General features: G+C 41.0%; 1 protein-coding gene across 1 annotated transcript; it reads left to right on the forward strand.

Annotated features, from left to right (window-relative positions):
- The first annotated feature begins 561 nt into the window (after window positions 1–561).
- LOC128208958 (mitochondrial amidoxime-reducing component 1-like) lies at window positions 562–11,983 on the forward strand. The gene is made up of 7 exons (XM_052912709.1): window positions 562–1,142; window positions 2,380–2,553; window positions 2,885–3,059; window positions 3,293–3,433; window positions 6,349–6,413; window positions 10,967–11,041; window positions 11,320–11,983. Exons 1-7 carry the CDS (start codon window positions 910–912, stop codon window positions 11,429–11,431), a joined length of 975 nt encoding a protein of 324 aa, XP_052768669.1. The 5' UTR covers window positions 562–909; the 3' UTR covers window positions 11,432–11,983.
- Window positions 11,984–12,462: the final 479 nt, after the last annotated feature.

A 12,462-nucleotide genomic window follows, 5' to 3' on the forward strand; every position in this document is an offset into this window, starting at 1 on the left:
CACCATATTTAATCTGTTAAAGGCACAGCACATATATGTATAGGTTGGTGCATTTTTTTCTACTTTTAATGCATTTTCATGTTTTACTGGTTTGACTTAAATGATTTAACACCCAGAAAAAGCATATGCATTATTGACTGATTATTTTTTTTACCTTTATAAATGTTTTTTTTAATGGCTACGTAGCCACAAATTCTCTAATAATATCCAAATATCGCTATTTTGTTATCTGCACCTCAATCGAGTGCGAATTTTTGTTTTTATCATTAAAGTCAAATTAGTTAAATATGAAAATGCATTTAAATTTTAAAAAAATACAATAAAAAATAATTGCATTAATACCTATATTGTTCGCCTTTACGGGCAAAAATAAATCGAATACGAACTACTTTAAGTATTACTCTAATTATATTGAAATTGAAATGTACCATGATATTTGTGTACACAGTACTATTAATGGTTAATTAACTAACTAGCTTTTTACTCGGTGTATTGACAAGCTGCATGATTGTACATGTTTATGGTTTACATAGCATGACAGGGGTTAAAATCTGTGTCGAACCTACTTGCATCACGAAGAACAATCTTGTACAAACAAGAATGTTAACTGTGTTGGATATATATTAATAAATAAATCTACGTGCATGTAAAATCTAGTACAGAAAATCTACTAACTAAACGTGCCGCTGATTTTATTAATATTCAGGGGCATTAGATGGGTTTTATTGTTGAATATTTAATTGGACATAAATTTAGACACCTGTATTTGTTTATAAATACACACGTGTTTACACTCAACGTTGTTAAACTACTCAACCGAGCAACGTGTGTAACGGTTTGTGATCATCGTATTTGTTTATGCTCCTCAGCAAATAGAATATAACGTCACATCACCGGATAGTAACAACCATGACAATAATGTCGATGCCATTAAATAACGAAACCCTTGTAGCCTTGCTGGTTGGTTCTGTGGTGAAGTTTCTTGGCCTTGGCATTATTTCGTCTCGGAAGAGGAAGGAATTGGTTGGTCACGTTTCACGTCTGTACGTTTTCCCGCTGAAATCTGCGCGTGAGCTGCCGGGCGAGACCCATGAGGTGGAGCTCACTGAATATGGCATCGTGTACCGGGGAGCTGGGGACAGGTATGTGCATTTGACTAACAGACACTCGTATATACTGCCGCTCGGTTGACTTAAAAACAGTCGTATATATTCCCGCCTAAGTCAGCGCTGAGCTGCCAAGTTGAACTGACCGGATACTGATCATGTCACCATGTAGCGGGTGACAGGTTTGTGCACTTGAACAACAGGCAGTCGTATATATTCCCGCTGTAACATGGGCGGGAGCTCCCTTGTTGGACTGACCGGATATTGGTAATGCCAGCCGGAAGTGAGGTATATTGGCCGTGGCAACATGTAGCGGGGGACAGGTATGTGTACTTGACTTAACAGACAGTCGTTTATGATCCCCATGTAGTCTGCGCGATAGCTACCAGATTGAAATAACCGGATACTCGCCATGTCACCAGGTAGCGGGGGACAGGTATGTGCACGTGACTAACAGATCTGTCGTCGGTCGTATATATTTTCGACTGCGCGGCGAGCTGCCAGGTTGAACTGATCACAGGGGCGGTTTAATGGAACTGACGTTAATGGGGACGTATCTGAAGGGTGCAACATTTTGAAATGACGATATCAATATGGTTAATGCTACTAGCAGGGGGAGGGCAATCTATGTGCACTTGTTTTCCAATTAGTCGCATATATTCCAGCTGTGGTCAGCGCGGAAGCTGCCAGGTTGAACTGACCGGATATTCATCATGTCACCTGGTTGCGGGTGACAGGTATGTGCGCTTGACTAAGAGACAGTCGCATGATATTATATTCCCGTTGAAGTCAGCGCGGGAGCTTCCAGGTTGAAATGACCGGATATTGGCCATGTCTCCAGGTATGTGCACTTGACTTAAAGTCGTATATATTCCCACTGACGTCTGGTCGAGAGCTTCCTCGTTGGATCGACCGGATAATGGCTGTCACCGGGAAGCGGTATGTGCACTTGACCTTCAGACATATAATACCACTAGATGTCTGCGCGAGAGCTGCCAGGTTGACCGTAAACACCAGGATGATGCAGAGCCACATTTTTTTTCGGCTGCTTATTACAGTTGAAAGTAACCAAAAGACAAGCATCTAGACTGTTTATTGAAAAACACGCCCTGTTCAGACATGTAATTACTCGATATAATTACAAATTTAAGAAAGATTTCTTATAAGTATATCAGATAGTACACCGGCTAGCCTTGTTTGATGACATGAATAGAATTGTAACATGATGCTTTAATAAAACATATCGAATCCTTTAATTCCTTTGACTTTGCAGACACTGGTTGGTGACGAGGAATGGTGACATGATGACGATGAAGCAAAGCGCCCGGCTCACCCTGATCAATACAAGCCTTGAGGCGGACTTCCTGTGCCTGGATGCTCAGGGTATGGACACGCTCAGGCTATCGCTCCAACCGGAAGTGGATCCAAAACGAGTCTCAAACGTAACGTAGGTTGCCGTGGTATGACACGTATCGATCATTGATTGATCTGTTTGAAATCTTAAAAGCGTAAACATAATGTGTATGTTTAAATGAATCAATTAAATAACCCTTATAAGTAATTTATTTCATTATTGCAGACGTTAAGAACCAACCGATAACTATTTTGTAACCATCTTTAAAAAATAAGATGCAGAAAAAAGCTCAACAAACAAGATTTGTCCGCAGCAAAGGGTTCGATATTACCTGTATGATCTGGAAACTGACATTTTTTCTTGCATTATATTAGTACTACTAGAGACGACAATTATTTTTAGTTGTTATCATCTGTCGTCTAAGGGTGAAGGAGACGCCTCTTCCGGCGCTTGATCTGGGAGACAAGGCGGCGGCCTGGGTGAGCGCTGTGCTGAGGATGGATGGGTTGCGGCTGCACCACGCCGCCCCAGGTCTTCAGCGCCGCCTGTCATGCAAGGTCCAGAAAGCCTGGCCTACACAGATCGCAGACACGGACGAGGTGGGAGATTTGAAATTTATTGTTCTTCATAATCGTTGAACCAACTTGTCTGTGGTTAAATGTAAGACATGTTTGGTTTGTTTCACCGGTATGATGTATCTTTGTTAATAAACAATATGTTATTTACTTCATTATGTCAACCATTTGCCACGCTGACATTAAAAATAAGGCGATGCAGTCAATTTTTGCAGTAGGACTTTCCTTCATATTCAGAAAAAAACGTTTTCTTTCAGGTAGCTTTTCAGGATTTCGGACATTGCATGATAATGACGGAGTCATCGCTTGATGAGTTGAACGACCGCCTTCCGGAGCAAATGTCCGCCATCCCCTTCCGGCCTAATGTCATAGTGGATGGTAGCCGTCCTTTCGATGAAGTGAGTAATATATTATGCAATGGTGTGTGCACTAGCGGGTCAAGAGGGCAGGGCGCACCCGGCTCGTGTCCCCCCCCCCCGCTCCCCTCCAGAAAAATCGTACAAGTTTACTTATTATTTCAATAAAGGAGAACTAAAGTCATTAAATACCCATAGTGCACCATTTCGAACTAGAAATTGTTTAAATGTTCAAGGGGGAGTGACCCCAACCACTACCAACACTTTAAACCAAATGAATTAAGGTTCTGACGGAGGGGCTCAAGTAAAAAAAATACGCCACAAAAGTTTCGCCCCCTCGTCAAATCCTCGATCCATCCATGCCATGGGGTAAACTAGGAGATTTTGAAATCGGCGATTACAATAAACACCAACTTTAATTAGTTCAATCATAAGAAAGAATCAACAAAACTCATAATACCGCAACCAGAATTGTTTCTCCTGTTGAGTTTCGGCCGGTGTTACTACATGTTTGTTTCAAAGGCTTTAGGAAATGCTCATGCATATGGAAAGCCTTGCTGTTCTTCACCTTTCATAGTTGATTTTCCAGCAATCTTTTTAAAAATAAATGGACACAGCTAGCCTGACTTTCAACTAAGTTCATCTACAAATAGATTTTAGCTGTGCCTTGCGAAGTGTATTGCAATTGTAGTGAAGTCTTGGATAAAGTGTGTATTTAAGTTATAGAAGGAAAACTTTGTATTCAAAATGGTTAACGTGGTCTATCCCAAAATTGTCAATGAGTCCGTTCTTAGTTCGCAGTTTAGAAAACCTTGGGCAATGCTATCAACTATTTATATGGCTGATAACAAGCATGGATTCATCCTTTATTTAGTCATTGCCCTACCACAACGTCAGCTTTTTATAGTGGTTTAATGTAGTTTCATCCGGTTTTGCGCAAAATTTGTCATTGAGTGCGTACTGATCGTTAGCGCTGTGACATGGACAATGTTTTTAAACAGGCGCGTCGCTGACTGTACGCAAATACGCAGTTGCGTATTGATTTTTTTATCATACCCAAAACCCTGAATTTGAAATAAAAACCGAAGGAATATGGGGTGAGGGGGATCATTCATATATTTGCAAATTTGAAATGAACCGAAATGTTAAATAGGGGACCAGGTATACATTTTATAAGCTATGTGTTTCATAACTGAATCTAGGCTGGTAAAATTGAAATATGACCTATGGCTAAATGATATTTAATGAATACAATAATTTTACTTCCATTTTTTTCAATTTGGATGAAAAGCTATAAATGTACGTGAAGTTGTCGGTCTAGCGGCGGGATGCAGGGGCATATTCAGGCATTTACCGTCGTAAGAGGTGGTTTAACTTAGGGCCGTAACCTTTTGATTTGCGCCCCTCGCTCAGAACCGAAATTTGTTTGTTCAAGTGATACAGGGGTGGGGGAGGGTACTCTCCTAAGAACATTTTAACATTTTCTAATTCGAAATGGTGCATCATTGGGTATTTTATAACTCGTTTTCTCCTTTATTGATAGTACGACTAAGCCCTTATTATCCACATATAGGAATAACCTTGTCCCGTCCGTCCGAGATTCCCTCCGTCCGACATTCCCTCCGTCCTTAGATATGGGGACACGTCTACTCTTCTCCATTACTCCATAATTATTATATTTTTAAAGTATTGCCTTAACACTTCATACAACTGTATAAATGTAGATTGCTATGCAAAAATAATAAATGTGTATAGTATTTTTAAGAGTTATTACCCTTGTTTATACATATTTCACCGCGCAGCAACTTGAAGAGTCTTTGAGGTATTTACTTTAAAGGTGCACTCTTACTTCCAGATAAGATTTACCACAATTACTAATATTGTTTTAATATTCCAAAAAGGATGAATTCATGTCGGAAACAATGGTTCTTATGAAGGATACCAAGTTTAATTTGAAAGAAATGAGCATAGAACACGGAATTTCTACCTTTATATGAGACTATAGTAGACCACAGTAAATCTTTTAGCATTCACCAATCATTTAATATTTTTGCGCCTTCTGCTATTAAATACACGGTTACAATCTTGTTATCAGTATTTAATATTTTCTATAAATACATTATTTAATAAGTAGTTAAAGGTTTATCAGTCAAATTCGATGTTTGTTATACATGTGTATGTTTATATTTTGAATAAGAGTGTCACTTTAAACTTCATTTACAGCTATATGTCATTGAGGAGAATTTCAGTGTACATGAACTATAACTCTGGCTGCGGTATTGCTTGAGTTGTTGCCATTTTTTTCATTTTCATACGTATTTTTGTTCGGAGGATTTGAGTTATTAATTTTAAACTTCATATACAGATAAATCTAACTGAGAAGTGTAGTGCACATGAACCTTAACTCTGGGTGCAGTATTTTAAGTTATCGCTCTTTCTTTATTTTGATATTTATTTTTTGTTTGGAGCATTCAAATGTACAAAAGAAACATATTTTTTTGGTCAGTCAACTTGATTTAAATCTGCGGTATGAGTTTAAAAAGATAAATAGAAAATGTCATGCATTATTTCACAGATGTTTAGTCCTTGTTTCTATTTAGAATGGCCATTAGCTTAATTGATGCCGGGCAAAGGGCATTTAAGGAGCATACACCACTCCATAGGTTACCTCTCATTACAAGAGGGTGCTGTAGTGGGGTTATTATTCACATCCAGTGATAATTCTAGGTTTAAACATATATGTTGATGAAATACGTAAAAATATATAAACATGTACGTACCGAACAAATTTGGATTTTTTTTAGTAGAATGTGTCCGACTGGATTGGAAAACAGGCGTGTTAAATAATGCTCATATGCGTTCCTTTCCATGTCCGTGTTTACTTGCTCTGGATTGAAGAAATACCTCATAATATAGGAGTTTAGATTCCATTAAATTCAAGCCCTTCAATTTTGCAGGACAACTGGAAGGAAGTACACTTCGGCGAATCAGCGGCCGTAAGATACGTTGACAAGTGTACAAGGTACATACACACAATTTGTTTCCGGCTTAAAAGTCACACCACCAGCAACAAGTTATTGCAACATCATGTTAATACCTGTTGTTGGCACGATTTTATGCGAAAGTGTGGTCTTGTGTTGTGGGATAAACCGAAGTTCCCAGAGGAAACCCACTTGTCCGCCTGGTGACCACAAACCGAACTCACATGCGCCCAGGCCGGTAATCGAACCCTAGGAGAGAAGCGAGTGCGCTAATTCCAACCATGTTGTTATTTTTGTATTTCAATGCATACTTATTTTTAACTCATTTGTCTTTAATGTTAAAAAAGCATATAATTGATGAAAAATATTAGCGATACTTCGAGGGTTTTTTTATACGCCCGTTTATAGTTTTACAAGCGGCGGGTTGGGGGAGGGGGTGCGGACAGGCGTCGTCCATTATGTTGTCCACTCAATAACTTTAGAAGCCATTATCCAATCATAACCAAATTTAGCCAAAATGTATTTTCATAATATCACAAACAAGTATGATAATCATACATATTGCTTTAGACACTCGAGCGTTATCGCCCTTTAATTATAGAAATTACCTTAACTCGGTCAGATCAATATTTTTAGAATCCTTTTCCAATCTTCACTGTGACCAAATTTGGCCAGAATGTGTATGGGCGGAATGTCTTGGTTTGGCCAAGTCACATCAGTCTTGCAAGTGTGACCCTTGATTTACAGTGTCTGCTCTCTAAACTTGATTTAATTAACACGTATTTTATTATATTTGGCGTTTTTCTTTTAACTTTTTACAAAGACTAACACATTTTTACAACTGTACACAAATCATATGTTCGTTTTGTTTTGATCATTAAAGTCAAATGAGTTAACCATAACAATGAATAAAGAGTTTTCCAACATTGAAATTACATTTACGCGGCTGCAGTCTCACAGATTGACCAATTAGACAACTTTTTCTCTTTTTTTGCCTTATAATCAGGTGATTTTAGCACAAGTGTTTTAAAAGCAGTCATATAGGATAACACACAATAGAGCAGATCTGAAGTGTTTGGAAAACTGCCGAAAATTTATTTTTTCCTAAAGCTTTAGTAACGCTTTAAGCCATAAAACATCATTTTTTTAGCGTAAATATTAAAAACTGCGATCTGTTTTATCAGAAATTTAATATCGACGGTTTTCAGACACTTTTTGGGAAAATTTGGCTCACTCCAAGACAAAAAAAAAAAGTTGTCAAAACGATCAATCTGTAAGAGTGCAGATTTAATTGAGGTTTTACTTATATCAATGCCAAAACCTTGGCGTCGTAGTCGAGGATTGGTCAATGCCCTAACCTTGGCGTCGTATTCGAGGTTTAGTCAATGCCTTAACCTTGGCGTCGTAGTCGAGGATTGGTCAATGCCCTAACCTTGGCGTCGTAGTCGAGGATTGGTCAATGCCCTAACCTTGGCGTCGTATTTGAGGTTTAGTCAATGCCCTAACCTTGGCGTCGTAGTCGAGGATTGGTCAATGCCATAACTTTGGCGTCGTAGTCGAGGATTGGTCAATGCCCTAACCTTGGCGTCGTATTCGAGGTTTAGTCAATGCCATAACCTTGGCGTCTTGGTCGAGGCTTGGTCAATGCAATAACCTTGGCGTCGTAGTCGAGGTTTCGCCAATGCCATAACCTTGGCGTCTTGGTCGAGGCTTGGTCAATGCAATAACCTTGGCGTCGTAGTCGAGGCTTGGTCAATGCTTTAACCTTGGCGGCGTAGTCGAGGCTTGGTCAATGCAATAACCTTGGTGTCGTAGTCGAGGTTTGGTCAGTGCTTTAACCTTGGCGTCGTAGCCGCGGTTTGGTCAATGCTTAAATCTTGGCGTCGTAGTCGAGGTTTGGTCAAGGCCATTACCTTGGCGTCGTAGTTGAGATTTGGTCAATGCCATTACCTTGGCGTCGTAGTCGAGGTTTGGTCGATGCCATTACCTTGGCGTCGTAGTCCAGGTAGGTTTGGCCGATGCAATAACCTTGGCGTCGTAGTCGAGGTTTGGCCGATGCAATTACCTTGGCGTCGTAGTCGAGATTTAGTCAATACCATAACCTTGGCGTCGTAGCCGAGGTTTGGTCAATGCCATTACCTTGGTGTCGTAGCCGAGATTTGGTCAATACCATAACCTTGGCGTCGTAGTCGAGATTTGGTCAATACCATAACCTTGGCGTCGTAGTCGAGATTTGGCCGATGCCATTACCTTGGCGTCGATGTCGAGGTTTCGCCAATGCCATAACCTTGGCGTCGTAGTCGAGGCTTGGTCAATGCAATAACCTTGGTGTCGTAGTCGAGGCTTGGTCAATGCAATAACTTTGGCGTCGTAGTCGAGGCTTGGTCAAGGCCATTACCTTGGCGTCGTAGTCGAGATTTGGTCGATGCCATAACCTTGGCGTCGTAGTCGAGGTTTGGTCAATGTCATTACCTTCGCGTCGTAGTCGGGGTTTGGGCGATGCCATTACCTGTGCGTCGTAGTCTTGGTTTGGCCGATGCCATTACCTTGGCGTCGTAGACGATGTTTGGCCGATGCCATTACCGTGACGTCGCAGTCCAGGTAGGTTTGGCCGATGCAATTACCTTGGCGTCGTAGTCGAGGTTTGGCCGATGTCATAACCTTGGCGTCGTAGTCGAGGTTTGGTCAATGCCATTACCTTGGCGTCGTAGTCGAGGCTTGGTCAATGCAATAACCTTGGTGTCGTAGTCGAGGTTTGGTCAGTGCTTTAACCTTGGCGTCGTAGCCGCGGTTTGGTCAATGCTTAAATCTTGGCGTCGTAGTCGAGGTTTGGTCAAGGCCATTACCTTGGCGTCGTAGTCGAGGTTTGGTCGATGCCATTACCTTGGCGTCGTAGTCCAGGTAGGTTTGGCCGATGCAATAACCTTGGCGTCGTAGTCGAGGTTTGGCCGATGCCATTACCTTGGCGTCGTAGTCGATATTTGGTCAATACCATAACCTTGGCGTCGTAGCCAAGGTTTGGTCAATGCCATTACCTTGGCGTCGTAGCCGAGATTTGGTCAATACCATAACCTTAGCGTCGTAGTCGAGATTTGGTCAATACCATAACCTTGGCGTCGTAGCCGAGGTTTGGTCAATGCCATTACCTTGGCGTCGTAGCCGAGATTTGGTCAATACCATAACCTTGGCGTCGTAGTCGAGATTTGGTCAATACCATAACCATGGCGTCATAGTCGAGATTTGGCCGATGCCATTACCTTGGCGTCGATGTCGAGGTTTCGCCAATGCCATAACCTTGGCGTCGTAGTTGAGGCTTGGTCAATGCAATAACCTTGGCGTCGTAGTCGAGGCTTGGTCAATGCAATAACTTTGGCGTCGTAGTCGAGGCTTGGTCAAGGCCATTACCTTGGCGTCGTAGTCGAGATTTGGTCGATGCCATAACCTTGGCGTCGTAGTCGAGGTTTGGTCAATGTCATTACCTTCGCGTCGTAGTCGGGGTTTGGCCGATGCCATTACCTGTGCGTCGTAGTCTTGGTTTGGCCGATGCCATTACCTTGACGTCGTAGACGATGTTTGGCCGATGCCATTACCGTGACGTCGCAGTCCAGCTAGGTTTGGCCGATGCAATTACCTTGGCGTCGTAGTCGAGGTTTGGCCGATGCCATAACCTTGGCGTCGTAGTCGAGGTTTGGTCAATGCCATTACCTTGGCGTCGTAGTCGAGGTTTGGCCAATGCCAATACCTTGGCGTCGTAGTCGAGGTTTGGCCAATGACATTACCTTGGCGTCGTAGTCGATGTTAAGTCAATGTCATAACCTTGGCGTCGTAGTCGAGGTTTGGCCAATGTCATTACCTTGGCGTCGTTGTCGAGCTTTGATTAATGCCATAACATTGGCGTCGGTGTCGAGGTTAGGTCAATGACATTACCTTGACGTCGTAGTTGAGGTTTGGCTAATGCCATAACCTTGGCGTCGTAGTCGATGTTTAGTCAATGCCATTACCTTGGCGTCGTAGTCGAGGTTTGATTAATGCCATAACCTTGGCGTCGTTGTCGAGGTTTGATTAATGCTATAACCTTGGCGTCGTTGTCGAGGTTTGGCCAATGCCATTACCTTGGCGTCGTAGTCGAGGTCTGATTAATGCCATAACCTTGGCGTCGAAGTCGAGGTTTAGTCAATGTCATAACCTTGGCGTCGTTTTCGAGGTTTTGTCAATGCCATAAGATTGGCGTTATGGTCGAGGTTTGGTCAATGCTTTAACTATTGCGTTGTAGTCAGGGTTTAGTCAATGCCATAACCTTGGCGTCGTAGTTGAGGTTTGGTCAATGTCATGCCATTGGCGTCGTAGTCGAGGATTTGGTCAAAGTCATAACATTGACGTCGTATTCAAAGTTTAGTCAATGCCATAACCTTGGCGTCGTAGCCAGGGTTTGGTCATTTGTATAATCACGGTCGTCGTTATCATAACTTAAAAACTGATTTCATGTATAGTTCTATGCATGGCTTACATTTCGATATGTTGTATATATACATAAAATTATGACAGCCGGCAATGGATTTATTTTGACCTCTTTGTGATATATTGCATGCTCCAGGTGTTTGATAACAACTATACACCACGAGACTGCAGAAAAGTACAAAGATGATCAACCTCTCACGGAACTGAAAAAGTAAGGAATATTCTGATTTTGTCCTCATTAATATGTTTTGGAAATAAAATGTTTTCAACTTATAGTTACAAAACACGTTTTGCATATGACGTCTTTCTTCAGTTACGTAATTCAGGTCATTATCCATGGACATTTGTCTACTCGCAATGGTTTTTGTTTATAAAAATGTAACATGCCCGTTATGGAAATATTTCTCAAAACATTATTGCACATGATTATTACAGATTGAACATCTATCTATGAAAGAGTTTTATAGAATATGCCATACTTTACCCCAGGTACCGATGTATGCCCCCGTACGGTCCAAAGCCATGCATGGGCATTCACACGGTTGTATTGAAACCCGGCCACATCCGCCTCGGTGACCCCGTCTACGTGCTTCGGAGGTAGCGACATGGGGATGCATGATGACGGAATTATGATCTGGAGCGTATAGAACTGATTTATAATGTTAGATTTTGTTAATTATCGTACCGACGCAGACAGACCGATGCAGTCAGAGCTTGGACATACAGCAGGGATACCGCAGCCCGTTTCATCGTTGTACCGAAGCAGAGAGAGCTAGAACACAGGGGCCCGATCCAATGAAGATCTTTGGCGATCTTTGTCGTAATATGGAAGTGTCTTAGTGTGATTTTTTCATCATTGTTCTGCATATTTGTGTGACTATTGGGCCAGTATCAAAGAACACGAAATTAACAACATACAATAAATGAATGATTCAATTTGTGGCGTTTATACAGTGATTTATTGAGTATTTAAGCTACGGCTAATATTGTAACACATGAAGTGTTTCGATTGTACAGATACTATTTATTGAAGTCTGTGTTAGGTTGTAAATGTTGTCTAGTATATATCAGACACTTTTACTGTATTAACCAAAAGTCTAACTAGAACAACGGCGGAACACTTTTTACATGTAATACTGGTTTCCGCACTGTCGTTATTAAAGAAATGACCTCGACTGAAACTTGCATAATTAACACTAGATTTGATGGAATGACATACTATCACGGTACCCACTCATTGGTAGAAATAATAAGTGCATCTGGAAAAGAAACTGGCAATGAAAAAAGATCAGATTAAATCCGGATCGCTGGACTGCCGATCCATCGTGATTTCCACTACACAATCTCAACTGAGTCTTTGGACTTCTTATATATTTTTGGCAGAGCTTTTTTAGGGTTGTCTATTTTAAGGTTATTGCTTTGACGTTCGATTTTTAACATGCTATACATATATATCTTTATATATATATATATATATATATATATATATATATTGTTTGACTATTTCTATATATTATATATAAAAAATATACATAAATGTATGCTGTCATTAAATAGTTTACTGATCTGCGGATAGAAATGAATTTTTGCGGGTTGAACCGTACAAATCAAATGTGTGGCTTATTCAATGAT

This window comes from Mya arenaria, chromosome 11 (genome assembly GCF_026914265.1).
Source record: "Mya arenaria isolate MELC-2E11 chromosome 11, ASM2691426v1".
Classification (NCBI taxonomy): domain Eukaryota; kingdom Metazoa; phylum Mollusca; class Bivalvia; order Myida; family Myidae; genus Mya; species Mya arenaria.